General features: G+C 42.1%; 1 protein-coding gene across 1 annotated transcript in view; it reads left to right on the forward strand.

Moving 5' to 3' along the window:
* ASH1L (ASH1 like histone lysine methyltransferase) overlaps nt 1–14,924 on the forward strand; it is a 155,867-nt gene extending 140,943 nt beyond the window's left edge. The window contains exons 22-28 of the mRNA XM_084613398.1: nt 139–229; nt 7,480–7,618; nt 7,949–8,121; nt 8,501–8,667; nt 9,957–9,997; nt 10,778–11,079; nt 12,677–14,924. Coding sequence (XP_084469524.1) covers nt 139–229; nt 7,480–7,618; nt 7,949–8,121; nt 8,501–8,667; nt 9,957–9,997; nt 10,778–11,079; nt 12,677–12,768 — 1,005 coding nt within the window. The 3' untranslated portion in view covers nt 12,769–14,924. The remainder of the gene's footprint in view (nt 1–138; nt 230–7,479; nt 7,619–7,948; nt 8,122–8,500; nt 8,668–9,956; nt 9,998–10,777; nt 11,080–12,676) is intronic.
* Nucleotides 14,925–17,005: the final 2,081 nt, after the last annotated feature.

A 17,005-nucleotide genomic window follows, 5' to 3' on the forward strand; every position in this document is an offset into this window, starting at 1 on the left:
TATTCTGTGTCCAGCTCTACTGAGCATGTCCAAAAGTGCAGCATATATGGTTGGCCTCTGCCCCGGTGCTGGACAGATTGTAAATGATGTAATGAAAGGGTCACCCCATCTCACCAGTTCATTTCTTTCTTTTGCCAGGAGGTCCCCATGATTCCTCGTCCCCATTATGCCCAGCCTGGCTGTGTTTATTTCATCTGTCTGTTACGGGATGACCTGTTGCTGCGCCAAGGTGTGTGCATTCTCTGTGACTGCTGTGATTTCCATCAGAAAGGAAGATACAAAGAACACTCTGGTTTGACCTTGATTCAAATATATGCATCTTTCATATGAATATGAAATCATGCTCTTAGCTATTACACAGGTGACACATAGTGAGGAGGCTGAGATGATACAGACTGATTGATGGGTAGGCATTACGTTTCTTTAGCAGAGGCACGAGCTTCCTTCTGGCCAAAGAGAGAAAGCTGAGGCAGCTGCTGGGAGTTAACAGGAAAGAGCAAGTCCAAGAAGGAAGGCATGGGCTCAGACGCACTTTGGTACCAAGCTGAATAGATCATAGGACCATATACGCTGGACACGGAAAAGACCTATTAGATCATCCATCCCCTCCTCTGCTCCTCACAGTGTATACTTCTAGTAATTGTTTCAAAGCCCCAAGCCCTGTAGGGGTCAGATCTCATAGAGGTCTCTGTCAGGAGACTTTTCCTGATATTGAACCTGAATTTTTCTTTTTCTTAATTTCACCCCACAGATACAGACAAGGTTAGAAAGAGATCCATACAATATAAAGAGAACTGATCAAGAATGAGTTAAAAACCAGTTGGTATGTTTATTAAGGGGTGTGGGGGGATGGGAGACTTTTCAGGAGACCAGGAGCAGTGCCTTCTCCATCCTTTGTGTGGGACTCTGGAATGCTCATTTCCTCAGCCTTTCTTAGAATCCCTCTGCAGCAACCATCTTGGCCACACCAAAGACATTTGGTTTCCTCTTTATGTTTTGGTTTCTGTCATTGGGTTGCTGATTGGGCTTCTAGGTTTGTTCCTTCTCTTTCTTCTCTGTTTCAGCTAGTTTTTTGTCTTTTTTTAACACCCAGAGTCTTATTAATGTACTGAACCAATCTTGAACCACCCATTCAATACAGAGCTGTCAGAATAACAGCACGGCACAGATTTTCCAACATACAGAGCTAGGAAACTCTGCAATTGGAGTTGTACTCTGTAGAATGAACAGAAACTTCCATACCATAAATTCACCAATGGCCTGAGATTTGCACAGCTCTTGGGACACCCCAGGGAGCAAGAACAGTGGCACAGAGGCTGTCCCCTTGCACTCTCACAGCTGCAAACTGCCTTTCAGGGCTGAGGGGGAGTTATTCCTGTTTCATCTATGAGTAGAATCATAGAATATCAGGGTTGGAAGGGACCCCAGAAGGTCATCTAGTCCAACCCCCTGCTTGAAGCAGGACCAATTCCCAGTTCAATCATCCCAGCCAGGGCTTTGTCAAGCCTGACCTTAAAACCTCTAAGGAAGGAGATTCTACCACCTCCCTAGGTAACGCATTCCAGTGTTTCACCACCCTCATAGTGAAAAAGTTTTTCCTAATATTCAATCTAAACCTCCCCCACTGCAACTTGAGACCATTACTCCTCGTTCTGTCATCTGCTACCATTGAGAACAGTCTAGAGCCATCCTCTTTGGAACCCCCTTTCAGGTAGTTGAAAGCAGCTATCAAATCCCCCCTCATTCTTCTCTTCTGCAGCTCCCTCAGACTCTCCTCATAAGTCATGTGTTCTAGACCCCTAATCATTTTTGTTGCCCATCGCTGGACTCTCTCCAATTTATCCACATCCTTGTAGTGTGGGGCCCAAAACTGGACACAGTACTCCAGATGAAGCCTCACCAATGTCGAATAGAGGGGAATGATCACGTCCCTCAATCTGTTCGCTATGCCCCTACTTATACATCCCAAAATGCCATTGGCCTTTTTGGCAACAAGGGCACACTGCTGACTCATATCCAGCTTCTCATCCACTGTCACCCCTAGGTCCTTTTCCGCAGAACTGCTGCCTAGCCATTCGGCCCCTAGTCTGTAGCGGTGCATTGGATTTTTCCGTCCTAAGTGCAGGACCCTGCACTTATCCTTATTGAACCTCATCAGATTTCTTTTGGCCCAATCCTCCAATTTGTCTAGGTCCTTCTGTATCCTATCCCTCCCCTCCAGCGTATCTACCACTCCTCCCAGTTTAGTATCATCCGCAAATTTGCTGAGAGTGCAATCTACACCATCCTCCAGATCATTTATGAAGATATTGAACAAAACCGGCCCCAGGACTGACCCCTGGGGCACTCCACTTGACACCGGCTGCCAACCAGACATGGAGCCATTGATCACTACCCGTTGAGCCCGACAATCTAGCCAGCTTTCTACCCACCTTATAGTGCATTCATCCAGCCCATACTTCTTTAACTTGCTGACAAGAATACTGTGGGAGACCGTGTCAAAAGCTTTGCTAAAGTCAAGAAACAATACATCCACTGCTTTCCCTTCATCCACAGAACCAGTAATCTCATCATAAAAGGCGATTAGATTAGTCAGGCATGACCTTCCCTTGGTGAATCCATGCTGGCTGTTCCTGATCACTTTCGTCTCATGCAAGTGCTTCAGGATTGATTCTTTGAGGACCTGCTCCATGATTTTTCCAGGGACTGAGGTGAGGCTGACTGGCCTGTAGTTCCCAGAATCCTCCTCCTTCCCTTTTTTAAAGATTGGCACTACATTAGCCTTTTTCCAGTCATTCGGGACTTCCCCCGTTCGCCACGAGTTTTCAAAGATAATGGCCAATGGCTCTGCAATCACAGCCGCCAATTCCTTCAGCACTCTCGGATGTAACTCGTCCAGCCCCATGGACTTGTGCACGTCCAGCTTTTCTAAATAGTCCCTAACCACCTCTATCTCCACAGAGGGCTGGCCATCTCTTCCCCATTTTGTGATGCCCAGCGCAGCAGTCTGGGTGCTGACCTTGTTAGTGAAGACAGAGGCAAAAAAAGCATTGAGTACATTAGCTTTTTCCACATCCTCTGTCACTAGGTTGCCTCCCTCATTCAGTAAGGGGCCCACACTTTCCTTGGCTTTCTTCTTGTTGCCAACATACCTGAAGAAACCCTTCTTGTTACTCTTGACATCTCTTGCTAGGTGCAGCTCCAGGTGCGATTTGGCCCTCCTGATATCATTCCTACATGCCCGAGCAATATTTTTATACTCTTCCCTGGTCATATGTCCAACCTTCCACTTCTTGTAAGCTTCTTTTTTATGTTTAAAATTAATTTTGGGTGAATTGAAAATATGCTTTGAATTTTGGGTCCAATTGAAAATATGCTTAGAACTTAGTCATCTGAGCCCTGGCTTTGCAGACAAGCTCTCCCTGTGTCCAGAGGTCAGTGAGGAAATGCATTTGAGCCACAGCTCTCCCCGCCACCGATCTGGTCATGTTTCTACTTCAGGATGCTCTAAGAGGTGAGAGTCATGTACAGTAGATGCTGGAGTTGTTCTACTCTCTCCCTGTGGGTGGCAGAGGGGACTAAAGTTGCTTCTCTGTCTTTAAAAGCTGAAACTTTATTAATTTAATATGTCAAAGCTTTTAAACATTCTCATTTGCTTCCCAGTGTTCAGCTGGGTAGCCTCTCTCAGCATGGAAGGTTTGCCTCTCAGGCCTTTTAATAGGAAAAGGTGGTGTTCCCTGAAGAAAAGCCCTTAACTCCATGTGCCAAAGGGTTTAAAGAGAGGCCTATGGCAGCAGGGCATATGTCAGTGCTACACAGGAAAAGAGAGCTTTCATTTTTATGTCTATCATTTCTTGACATATTGCAGTGTGTGTGTGTGTATATATATATATATATATCTTAGTTACTACGGTGATGGGCAGCAGTGTAAATCCCTGAAATAGATTTGGGAGGAGGAGTCTCAGAGCCCCTTTTTAATATGTACAAATTTGACAAATGATCTATTTAACTTTTTACATTTTTTTAATGATCTATTTAACTTTTTTTTTTTTATTTTAATCCTAAAATTGACTGAAAAGGCCCAGGGATCCTGAAATCTTTCAGGTCTTCATGGAACTTGACTTCTCAGACTACAGCCCTAGTTGTCTGGCATCTCTTGTGTGAAGCTTTGGAAGTAACCAAGGCACAGGCTGAACCTACTCTGAACTGAAGTCGGAGAAATTAGCTGAAAAAGCTATTTTTTCCCATCCCAGATTATATCAGTCTGTGGGGAGAATACAAATGGATAGTGGGTTTTGCAAACAAACACCAGTTTCTGTCTGCATGTAAAAAGGGTTCAGCTTTGCAGGGCCACACACAGAACCACTAATTGTCTTGGGCTGAAGAACTTGCTCTCCTGGGGCTTTCACAGCTTTTCATTCATTGTGAATGGATTCAAATACAGTTGGAAATATCTTTTAAAATATTGCACATTAAATCCTGTGGCATTTTGAATAACGCTGTGCATTTCTCTAGCATTCTCGCTTGCTCTGAGTTCTGGGCCACACTCACTTCCCTACTGTTTCTTCCTTTCATTGGTAAAGAACAAGCAGAAGTTCATGGAACTGTCCCATGGTTACACTGAGCAAAGAGTCACAATTCTCAAGAATGTTCCCTTTGCTTGGCCCTCTTTAATCCATTTCCCCTGAGCTGCATGCATCTCTCAGGAGCTTTACTCCTGTTAGAGTTCTGAGAGTAGTCAGAGCTTAGTGCTTTTTGGATCAATGATCTACTTTCTCATCAATTATCTGTTCTCTAGGTAGTCTAGAGAACATTACAGTTATGATTACAAATTTGAATAACGTTTTACTAGCCAAATCCTCTTTTGCGGTCAGTCCTACCCCCTATGATAATTTATTTTTATTTTCTCAAATGTTGTAGACAACAGGGAGGAACTCTTTATTAGACCTTGTCCTAACAGATAAAGAAGAACGGATAACTGAGCTAATAATTAATAGTAGCTTAGGTGCACATGACCATGACTTGGTTGCATTTATAATGTGAAAGCAGAATAAAGCGCACAAGTAATATATATACTTGGTACTTTAATGGGGCGAATTTCACAAAGCTGAAAACAGTTATGAGCTCAATCAGCTGGGAGGAAGAATTTAATCAGAAAAATGAGACTGATAATTGGGAATCATTTAAGAACTCCTTACTAGATCCCCAATAAAACACAATTGAGGAAGAAGGCTGTGCTGATTATAAAAAACAATCTGGTTTAGAAGGGAGTGAAGGCAGCTGTTTTTTTATAGATAGATTATAGATATAAAATTGGAAAAAAGGGGAAGTTGATAGTAATGAAAATAAATCAGGAGTTCAGAATTGTAGAAAATTGATAAGGGAAGCAGAGGGACACAGATAGAAATCTATGGCCAGCAGAGTTAAGGACGATAAGGAGAAGGGATTTTTTAATATATAGGAACAAAAAGAATACTGACAATGGTATTGATCCATTACTAGATAGAAATGATAGAATAATCATTAATAATACAGAAGTGTTCAATAAATATTTCTGTTCTGATAGAATGTGTCATGAAGAAGACCAAGGCAATCTGACCCTTGTTCACTGGCTCTGCATTAGTTGTATTTTACTCTTTCAGAATTAAATATGGGGAAAAAACATGATATAGTCTCATCATGTGGTGATAGCACATTATTGTCAAACAGAAGCTACTGCAGTTAAACATTTTAAAATCAGCAGTTCCAGATAACTTGCATCCAAGTATTTTAACAGGGCTGGTTTAGGAGCTCACTGGACCATTAATGTTGATTTTTCAATAAGTTTTGGAGCATCAGGAAAGTTCCCGAAGACTGGATAAAAGCTAATGTTGTATCAGTTTAACTGATCAGTTGTATCAGGATAAACAGGATGACCCAGGTAATTATAGGCCTGTCAGCCGGACATCAATCCCTGGCAAGACAGCGAAGCGCCTGATACAGGGCTCAATTAAAAAAGAATTTAAAGAGAATAATGTAATTAATGTAAATCAACATGAGTATATGGAAAGTAGATTGTGTCAAACTAACTTGATATCTTCTTTTGATAAGTTTACACGTTTAGTTGATAGAGGTAATAGCATTAACATAATATACTTAGACTTCTGTAAGGTGTTTGAGTTGGTGCTACATAATGTTTTGATTAAAAAACTAGATTAAATTAACATGGTACATATTAAGTGGATTAAAAACTTAACAGGGAATCTTCATCGGTCAGGTGTGTTTCTTGATTTGGGATTGGTTCTTGTCCCTATGCTTTTATCAATGACTTGGTAGAAAATATAAAATCCTCACTATAAAGTTTGCAGATAACATAAAAATTAGGGGAGTTGTAAATAATAAAGAGGACAGGTAGCTGATTCAGAGCACCATGTATCTCTTGGTAAACTGGGTGCAAGACAAAATATGTGTTTTTAATATGGCTAAATGTATACATCTAGGAACAAAAAACATAGGCTATACTTACAGGATGGGGGACTCTATCCTTGGAAGCAGTGACTGAAAAAGATTTGGGGGTCATGATGGATAATCAGCTGAACATGATCTCCCAGTACAACGCTGTGACCAAAAGGGCTAATACGATCCTTGGTTGAATAAATCGGAGAATCTCAAGTAGGACTAGAAAGGTTATTTTATCTCTGTATTTGGCGCTTGTGTGACCATTGCTGAAGTACTTTGTCCATTCCTGGTGCCCACAATTCAAGAAGAATGTTAATAAATTAGGGTTCAGAGAAGAGCCATGAGAATGATTAAAGGATTAGAAAACATGCCTTATAGTGAGAGATTCCAGGAGCTCAATCTATTTATGTTAACAAAAAGATAATTAAGGGGTGACTTGAGTAAAGTCTATAAGTGTCTACATGGGAAACAAATATTTAATTATAGGCTCTTCAGTCTAGCAGAAAAAGGCATGACATGATCCAGCGGCTGGAAGTTGAAACTAGACAAATTCAGACTGGCTGTAAGGAGTAACTGTTTGACAATGAGGGTAATTAACCATTAGAACCATTTACCCAGGGTCATGGTGGATTCTTTATCACTCACAATTTTGAAATCAAGAGTGGATGTTTTTCTAAAAAGATATGTTATAGGAATTACTTTGGAGAAGGTCCATACTTGTGTTATACAGGAGGTCAAACCACTGATCACAGTGGTCCCTTCTGGCCTTGGAATCAATGAATCTGTCGTCACATTTGGCTGGGGACATAAAATTCAAGTTATGTTTCATTCTCTGCTAGTAGAATGTGTCATGAAGAAGACCAAGGCAATCTGACCCTTGTTCACTGGCTCTGCATTAGTTGTATTTTACTCTTTCAGAATTAAATATGGGGCAGCTGTGTCATGTTATTGTTTTAACTAAACCAGCCACTTCTCTGTTTTTGGGCCACTGTGTCAAATGAGACATTCTTTACAGGATGTGTCTCTTCTGCCTATTGCCAGGTGACTGCGTATATCTGATGAGAGACAGCCGAAGAACTCCAGATGGGCACCCTGTCCGGCAGTCCTACCGGCTGCTATCCCACATTAACAGGGAGAAACTTGATATCTTCCGCATAGAAAAACTTTGGAAAAATGAAAAGTATGTTCAAGGCATCTTCTGCACTCAAGACATTTTGGGTATCTGCCGAAAACAGAATAACTTGTAATAGTCTTCTTTAAAGAGTGTAAAGAAAAGGTTATTTTTATGTCACAAGATCTAGAGATCAGACTGGAATTATTATTGGTATTTGCTGAAGGGGTAAACAAGAAAACACAAGGCTCATTGGTGTGACCTTGTCTGTGGTCATAACCAATGCTAAAAGGGCAATATAGATAATTCAAAAAGAGTGGTGAGTATAGGGCATAAAGTGAAGTCAAAACCACAGCTCAAGGGAAATAGTCTCTCTCTCTCTCTCACACCTTTTAACAGAGAGGAGCGGTTTGCATTTGGTCATCATTATTTCCGTCCACATGAAACCCACCACTCCCCTTCCCGAAGGTTTTATCACAATGAGCTGTTCCGGGTGCCACTGTATGAGATTATCCCCTTAGAGGCTGTGGTGGGGACTTGCTGTGTGCTGGACCTCTACACCTACTGTAAAGGTAAGCAGGCTTTACTCGGTGAGAAAATAAACACATTGGGATTTGTCTTTCTCCACATACAATAGAGAATGCTCCCTTCCTCCTCTTTACCCTTCACATCAGCTCTCCTCAGCCCCACCTCCTTGCATTTTCCTTTTCTACTCATTACTTTTTTCATATATTGTAAATGTGGATGGGTGTGTAGTGGGATTAGAGCAAGGAAGTTTCTTTCTTAAAATGAATTAGAGATTCCCCTGTTTGTTATGAATCTGAATTGAGTAGAACAAGTGTAGCTGGGACCTCAGTGTAAGTACGCACAATACATCTCTTTACCATAGTGTATGCTGTTTGTTCTTGTCCTGGAATGCTATATGCACTTTGGTTTTTGCTATAACTGCAGGGAGGCCAAAAGGAGTGAAGGAGCAGGATGTGTATATCTGTGATTACCGCCTTGATAAATCAGCCCACCTCTTCTATAAAATCCACCGGAATCGCTATCCTGTCTGCACCAAGCCGTATGCCTTTGACCACTTCCCCAAGAAACTCACACCCAAGAGAGACTTCTCAGTAAGTGTCTCTTCTCATGACCTTTCAGCTTCTTAATATAATACAGAACACAGTCTCGGAAAACTGTTGCCTCCCTGCTTCTGAATGAAGCCTGGTAAACCAAGGAGAACTGACATGTAAACATTACACTCAGACTGGATAGAAAGTTGATCAGAAAAGAATCTGAAAAGAAAATTGATTGCAGGCAGATCATTGCCAATTCTCAAATGCACTTAGAACGAATGGAGATGTGCAAGGCTGAACATCCTGGTTTCCAACAGAAACCCCAGTGCTGCTTTCACCAAAGACATTCCTGGCTAGAGAAAACTTGAACCTTGACTCAAGCAACAATTCAGCAGTTGCAGAACATTTTCATATTTCAATGAACTTCACAGAAAATAGCCCCACAGTTACCCTGTCTGTGCTGGCTTTGTACCCCTGGGCATAAATATTAATAGTAACATTATTAACATTAATTTATTTAGAGACTTGCTCCCTGTCCCAAGCCGCTTACAGTGTAAGCACGTCCCACATTCTGTGTCTAACTATCCCAAGCCCATTGCTCTGCTAAAAGTTGTTTTGATTAGTCAACCCTAAACAATGGTTCTCAATAGAACAGGCGTAATTTCAAATTTCTCTCTCTCCACTCCATCAAATTGCATATCATTGACCTTCAGCACTGAAAATTACATGTCTTTTATCAAGAAGAGAACTCCAGATAAGCTGCCAGACCATGGAGTGTGGTGCCCCTCCCTATCTCAAGCATTGATAACTTCACATTTCCCTGTCTCTCTCACTCACCACCCCGCTCCCTGGAAGTACTAGCTGCTCCCTGTACACACCCCTACCTCTAGCAGTGTCAGCAGCTTAGTCCCCCAAGCTCAGAAGCACCAGACTTGGCAGAGCTTTCATAGCTGAGCTTGTTTCTCCTCCTCAGGAGCAGCGAGCTCTTGTATATGATCTAGAGATTCTATCCATATTCCCACAGAGGGAAAATCAGGCTTTCTGAATAGCAGTGTTTTAAAGCAAAATATCCCACTGGTTTTGAAACTTACCCAGGTGACCTAGAGGGCTACAGTGTTGAGAGAGGAGTAATAGGGGCTGGTGCTAAGGGGTGATTAGCTCTCTGCCTGCATCCTGTATTTATCATGATGGGTCACAATCCCTTTTCCTCAGCCACTAAAGTCCAATGCATGAGGCAGGCCAGCTCTTCCTTCTACATTGGTTTTAATTTGTGATATTTTTATACTGTCCAATGCTTAGTTCTTAGTGCTTTGTTTGTTTAACTGTGACCTTTATTATTGTTGTAGCCTCATTATGTACCAGACAACTACAAGAGAAATGGAGGCAGGTGAGTCCTACCTACTGAGTTGTTCTTTAGTGAAAGAGATGGGATAGTTGTTTTTATTTGTAAAGCACCCATGCCCTATCAATACCCTTGAGAGGCTGTAAAAACAGAAAAGCGAAGTAATTAAAAAACAACCTGCTCAAAATTCAAACAGATACGAGTGTGGGGGAATGGTAATAAATATGGAGCCAGCAGCAATCCTCCTGAAACACATTTGCAGAAAGAGATGAGGGTTAGGTGCTCTTGAAAGTGGGCAGAAACGGTTTGAGACATGTCATGGGAGAGCGTAGGGCCCACCACTGCAAAGGCAGAATAGCCACTAGAGATCCCTGAGCAGAGGGTGATGCAGATTGACATCAGGATGAGGCTCAGAGATTCCACAGTCTTATGCCATTTGGGGGGTTAAAAACAGTAGTCAAGACTGTTGAAGATTAGAGAGCAAGTTCTCAGTGGATCATGAGCTTAAGCACTTGGAAAAAAAATTTTCAGGGTAGGAGGAGAAATATGTTTTATTTTTTAAATATGCAGAAGTTACGCGGGAAATGCGCAATAACATTTGCAGTTTTGCAAGGTAAGCTAATGCTATGGGCATTGCCTCTCATGCTTTATAATTATGGTGTCTGGCTGCAGATTTCCCCTCCAAGGATACTACTGTATGATTGGCTCCAAACCATAGAAAATTCGTAAGCCACTCCACAGCTGGGGTTCCTGACTCATTGACAATTGACCTTCCTGTCAGGTGTGTCCAAAACTAAGATTTTTACACCTCTCTCTCCCTGCTAGATCATCCTGGAAGACGGTCCGCTCAAAGCCACAGATCAAAGACCTGAACCAAGAAGAAGATCCTCTTCCACTCATTGAGGATGTGCTAGCAAGCCAAGAACAAGCTTCAAATGAGATGCGTAGCCTGGAAGAGCCAGAGAGAGAAGCAGTCTCTAGTGAAGGCTGTGAGAATGATAAAAAGGTGGAGGAAAGTAACTCTGTCACAAGGCAACTGTGCACTCCAGAGGAAAGGCGGCATATTCAGAGAGAGAGACTTAATCAAATCCTGCTCAACCTCTTAGAGAAAATCCCAGGGAAAAATGGTGAGCAAGCACCCCTTCTGTCAGTACACTGCAATACAGTGATTTCCTCTCTAGGTTTGTTTTTGGAGTCATGCATGGCATATTAGTAAAGCAAATGCTTTTAACTGAACTCATTGCTACTGGACATGATTTTGTGTCCAGTGTTCTCTGCACAAATGTTTCCTGTTAGCCAGGATGGGCAGGAATGGTGTCCCTAGCCTCTGTTTGCGAGAAGCTGGGAATGAGCAACAGGGGATGGATCACTTGATTACCTGTTCTGTTCATTCCCTCTGGGGCACCTGGCACTGGCCACAGTCGGAAGACAGGATACTGGGCTAGATGGACCCTTGGTCTGACCCAGTAGGGCCATTCTTATGAACAGGGCCCTACCAAATTCACAGCCATGAAAAACACATCACAGACTGTGAAATCTTGTCTTCCCCCATAAAATCTGCTTTTATGTGCTTTTACCCTATACTATACAGATTTCACAGGGGAAACCAGTGTTTCTCAAATTGGGGGTCCTGACCCAAAAGGGAGTTGCAGGGGGATCGCAAGGTTATTTTAGGGAGAGTCGTAGCATTGCCACCCTTACTTCTTGCACTGCCTTCAGAGCTGGGTGGCCAGAGAGTGGCAGCTGTGGCCGGGTGGCCAGCTCTGAAGGTGGCGCCCTGCCAGCAGCAGCACAGAAGTAAGGGTGGCAATACCATACCATGCTACCCTTACTTCTGCGCTGCTGCCTTCAGAGCTGGGTGGCCGGAGTGTGGCAGCTGCTGACTGAGGGCCCAGCTCTGCAGGCAGCAGCGCAGAAGTAAAGGTGATCAAGACCGTACCTGCCATCTTTACTTATGCACTGCTGATGGTGGTGACTCTGCCTTCAGAACTGGACTGCCGGCCAGCAGCTGCCTCTCTCCACCTGCTCAGCTCTGAAGGCAGTGCCGTCGCCAGCAGCAGCGCAGAAGTAAGGGTAGCAGTACCACAACCCCCCATACAATAATCTTGCAACCCGCACTTCCACACAACTCCTTTTTTGGTCAGGACTCCTACAATTACAACACCATGAAATTTCAGATTTAAATAGCTGAAATCATGAAATTGATTATTTTTAAAATCCTATGACCGTGAAATTGATCAAAATGAACCATGAATTTGGTAGGGCCCTACTTATGAAGCATTTGCAATTCCCACTAAATATCTGAGTGAAATCTCCTGTTAATAATGAAACAGGCATTTATATAGGACTTTTTCACAGCCCATTGTCATTACTAATTATTCACTCCCTCCCTCCAGTGAGATAGGTAGTTTAATTATTATTGTCTCTAGTTTACAGATGAGAAGATTGAGAGAAAGGCACGAGATTGAGGGCTGTATCCAAAGCCCTTTGAAGTGAATTAAAGGACTCTTATTGACTTCAGTGGGCTTTGGATCAGTTCTTTAGAGACGTGCCCTATGCCTTAGAGAGAGTTTACGTAAGACCAGAATGAAAGCCTAGGAGTTTCTGTGCTCAGACCAGTAGACCACACTTCTCTGTCATGTTACATGGATTAATATTAGAGCATCTGGTACAATGAATTGTATTGTATCAGCTCCTTACTAAGAGCCCTGTGGTCTGTTGCAGCTATTGATGTCACTTACCTGCTGGAGGAAGGATCAGGAAGAAAATTGAGGAGGCGTACTCTCACCATCCTGGAGAGCAGCTTCAGGAAGTGATGTTCCAACAACAGACTGTGATCTGGAGTCCACTACCAGGTCTGCTAGAGACTGACGGGGAAGCCCCCTCCTTTCTGTACACCAACCAAGAAGAGGAGGGTAGAAGAAAACTGACATAAATACAGTTAGCACTTAGAAGTCTGAGCAGGCAGGTGGCCCTGTCTTGCTCTGCAGTGCTCTTATGATGTGTGTGTTGTTGGGCGTGCCTTGTATTGATGTTAGGTACTGAGAAAACCTTGTGATTATTTGTCCAAGATGGTCAGATTTAATTTATTTTTGCTTAATGTCCCCACTTGGAGGGAAAAAGGGGAGAAAAATAGAAGGGTGTGATTTACTCTGATGAGAATATTCCCCATATAGACCAGTCGTCCTATGATTGTACAAGATACTGTTGGCACTGCCAGTGGTGTGTACCAATGTATGAAGTCTGTAGGGAGGGTGAAGGCCCAGTGGATTAAAATAAAGGCTGCCATAAAGGAGCGGCCTCAGATTTGCACAAGTTCAGAGGGGAAAGAAATGTACCAGGATGTATAAAAGGTTCACCGTGAAACGGCCAGTGCCCAGATGCTCCTTTGATCTGTAGAGAGGAAAAGCCCCCAGTCAGCTCAGAGTGAAACGAGAGTTGGTTGTTTGAAGCACTTGTTGTTCCACATCCTGAAATGGGGGTGTGTAATTTTTCACATTTTTTCTGCAGATAAATTTTATAAAGCGAGTCAAATCCTGACGACGCCATTGCTGTTGGTTTTTTTTGATAAGCTGTGGTTCTTGTGTGTCCAATGTGTTGTGCAAATTAAAATCTGTTAAAAGAAGAAAAAAAAAGAAACCTTCACTACATGAACCGTCAAGCAGTATTCAGAGCGAGTATTTGTTGTGAACTGTAGAATATATCAACTAATAACACTATTCTTGTGTTCTAACTGTACAGCTTAAAACGTCTGTCTCTTAAAGAGACAGTGTATTTTACCACTCCCTCTCTCTGCCGTTATGAAAGTATTGCTGCCAAAGACTACAGCCAAGGCGCTAACTTTTCACTGCATGAAATTGTGATTGCCATAGTTTGCCATAAACTAGTGCTGTACTGGGATCCCCTATATTTCAACATGTAACCTTCCCCAATAGCCAGTGCCGTGAAGCTGTCATCTGTCTCTGGGTCAGGCCCTGCTAGTGGCAAAGGGAGGGGGCAGTAGGCATACACTGCCCCTTTAAAATAGCTTTGCTTTTTTGTCTTTCAGACGTACATATGCATATACAGTCCTGTTTTAGATGTTCTTATAAGAAAAACCAGTTTTTAATGTGCCAAGTTGTATATATCTGCTGCGTGGATGTAAAGCAATACGGTAGTTACATGTTCCTTTTTAATGGACCAAGCTTGTCCTAATGTACATTCTTGTTATTATTATAATTATTATTTTACTCTTAGTGGAACATGACTCATTCCATTAACTTTTATGTGTTGATTTAAAAAGAAAAAAAAGAAAGGAAAAAACCCTTTGAGGAAAAAAATATTTTATTAAAAAAAAGAAATAAGAAAATAGTTTGGAATATTTTCTTACTGTAGAGAAGCACTGTACAGTACCAGGAACCCTGAGTATAAAATACTCGTGCGTGTAGTAGGAATATCGCATGTCCAAAATTTTGGGTTGTCTCATTTAGTTAATAACAGAAATCATTGTCTCAAACGGTGTTAAACACTAAAAACTTTTTAAAAAATAAAGTGCGTACAGAAGCAAGACACTAGCTCTGTCATTTTATCTTTCTTTTGTTGAAAGACTAAACAAAATGTTTTTTAGACAATCAAATGTTAGGTAAGTGCAAAGAATTGTTTTTCTTACTGGTGTAGAAATTAATGACTTTTTTTATTTTTTGGTTATTTTATAATAATGAGAAGACCAGTGTGTCACCAGGATCGCTGTTTTAAGACCAGGAAGCACTACGTTATTGCAAATAGATATGAACTCTTAGTCTGCATGGGTGTAGGCTGTGTGATTGCTGAAAATAAATGCTGCTAATATATTTCCTTTTTACAAAAGCATATCTAAATAGATCATTGTTTTGATGTTAATCTTTGTAAATTATGTATTACCAATTTTAACATTGGATGTAATTGCATAAAAAGCCTGCATCTCAATCCTGAGAGAGTCTAGTATTAAATGGAAAAACTTTTCCTATTGATGACTTGTGGGGTTTTTTCTTTCACACATCCTTGATTTCACGTTTTTGCCTCTTTGTCCCAGCAGCTCCTGTGATGTGTTCAAAGTCTTACAGCCTTTTTTTAAATTGTATGGCTGCCCCATCTCCTTTGAATATCACATTGCCTGATCACTGTTGGCAAACCGAGCAGATATAGTTGTGGTGCTGTTGTTTTTCCTGCTGCTGTACAGCCTGTAGTAGAAAGGATGCTGACAGCATGTGTGCAGGCCCTGAATACACCTTGATATGAATCACAGTGGAGGTGCAAAGAGCCTAAATCGAGCTGCAGCACAAGGCATCCAGTATTAGGAAGCAGAGGGATGTATAACCTTGATTGCACATTTTGGCAGGTTGGTATGAGTCATTAAACCTATAAATATGATGCCCATATCCAAATCCCCATATCCAAAATCAAGGGGAATCGTATGCCCTCAGATCACTGCCCCAATTCCTGCTAAATTCTCTGTATCAACGCTATTAACCACAAACTAATCTCAGAGTGGCACCATATCCTGCATATTCACTGCCACTAATATTAGATCAGAGGGAGTGCCAGATAAATACACTGACATTGTAACAGTTAACCATGTTCCATATGAAAGGAAATAGCCAAAAAAACAAAGAGGTGATTTAGGAAAGAATAAGAGACAGTTGGAGTCCCTTGAAGCATTCAGCCTGGCCAAGTACTACCACCCCCTTATGGGCCTTTTGACTCTCCTCAGGAGAGTCCGGTTGCATTGTCAGACACATTGTGAGTGGAATGCACGTAGGAGACAACACCAAAAACCCTTAGAAATCACATTATTTGGGTCATTTCTAATAACCTGACCCCTGCCTCTGGCTTCCTCAAGACTGTACTAGGTCCCTTGTCGCATCTTTCCTTAGAGGTTCACCTGGGAGTCAGTCCACTAAGCTCCTCCCCCTGAGGTTGGGACCCTGACCTTCCAAGAAGGCTGTTCTGAATCCTTTGAGGTGCTTAGCCTGTACTCTGCTGCAGATGGAGGAGGTGACATGAGACTCAGGTCACTATCCTGCTCTGGTAACTTAATGGCCTCTAGAGCTCCCGTATGTTCAGGAATTCTGTATTTCACAGGAAAATGGAGCAGTCACCAGGAACATTTTGTTGTCTATTTGTATTGGTCGCCCAGGACAGAATGGTTTCTTGCCAACTGCTGTAACATAACATACAGAAACATAAGCAAACTGATATGGGAGCCCAGCCCCCGGGCTGACTCTGTATTACCTTTAAAATGCTTCATCTGACCCATACATTTGCATTCATTCCCTCCATGCTGCAGACATCATCTCAAGGGCTGTATTATTAAACAATTAATTGAAAAGCACCTGGATTCATCTCCTGCCAGGCTCACCCCATTTCAGAGTACAAAGACAGCTGTGGAATTCAATCATACATATGCACAGCACATGCAAGCAAAATAACATTCCAATTAAGATGCAGTGTCCCTTGTCTGAGGCTAAGAATTGCACAGAGAGCTAGAAGTCAGAACAGAATAAAATCAGAGCCCTTTATCCTGTCATATAGAACAATAACCAATTACCAAAATATTGGCTCATGCTATTTAAATGTCATTTAAAGGGTTTAAAAGTGTCTCTCTGGCCTAGAAGGTCATTCAGAAACCCACTAGCAGGAAAGCGGGGTCCTAAGAATAGCTACTATCAACTTTCCAAGTCAGAAACTGGGCTAGTGTGCACTCGGTGTTGCATCCACAGCTGGGATGGGAAATGCCAAGTCAGTTAAGTTTCCAGTGCTGAACATACCATGCCAAGAAAAGGAATGAACAAACAGCATTGCTTTAAGGTTACACCACTTCCATTACTGTAACAATACCTGGCTTTGATGGTCTCCCAGACATGAGGACACTTATGTACAAGGCAGAGCTTGAGGGGGCTAGGCTTATCTCAAACCCCAACAGCAGGAAAAGGCAGGGCTGATGCCAGGATTAGACAAACAAATTTCCAGCTCCAACTGGCAAATGATATTTTGGCAACAGGAGTTAATATATTTCAGATTAGAGCCCACTTAAAT

The sequence above is a fragment of the Lepidochelys olivacea genome, assembly GCF_965140295.1.
Source record: "Lepidochelys olivacea isolate rLepOli2 genome assembly, chromosome: 24".
Lineage (NCBI taxonomy): Eukaryota > Metazoa > Chordata > Testudines > Cheloniidae > Lepidochelys > Lepidochelys olivacea.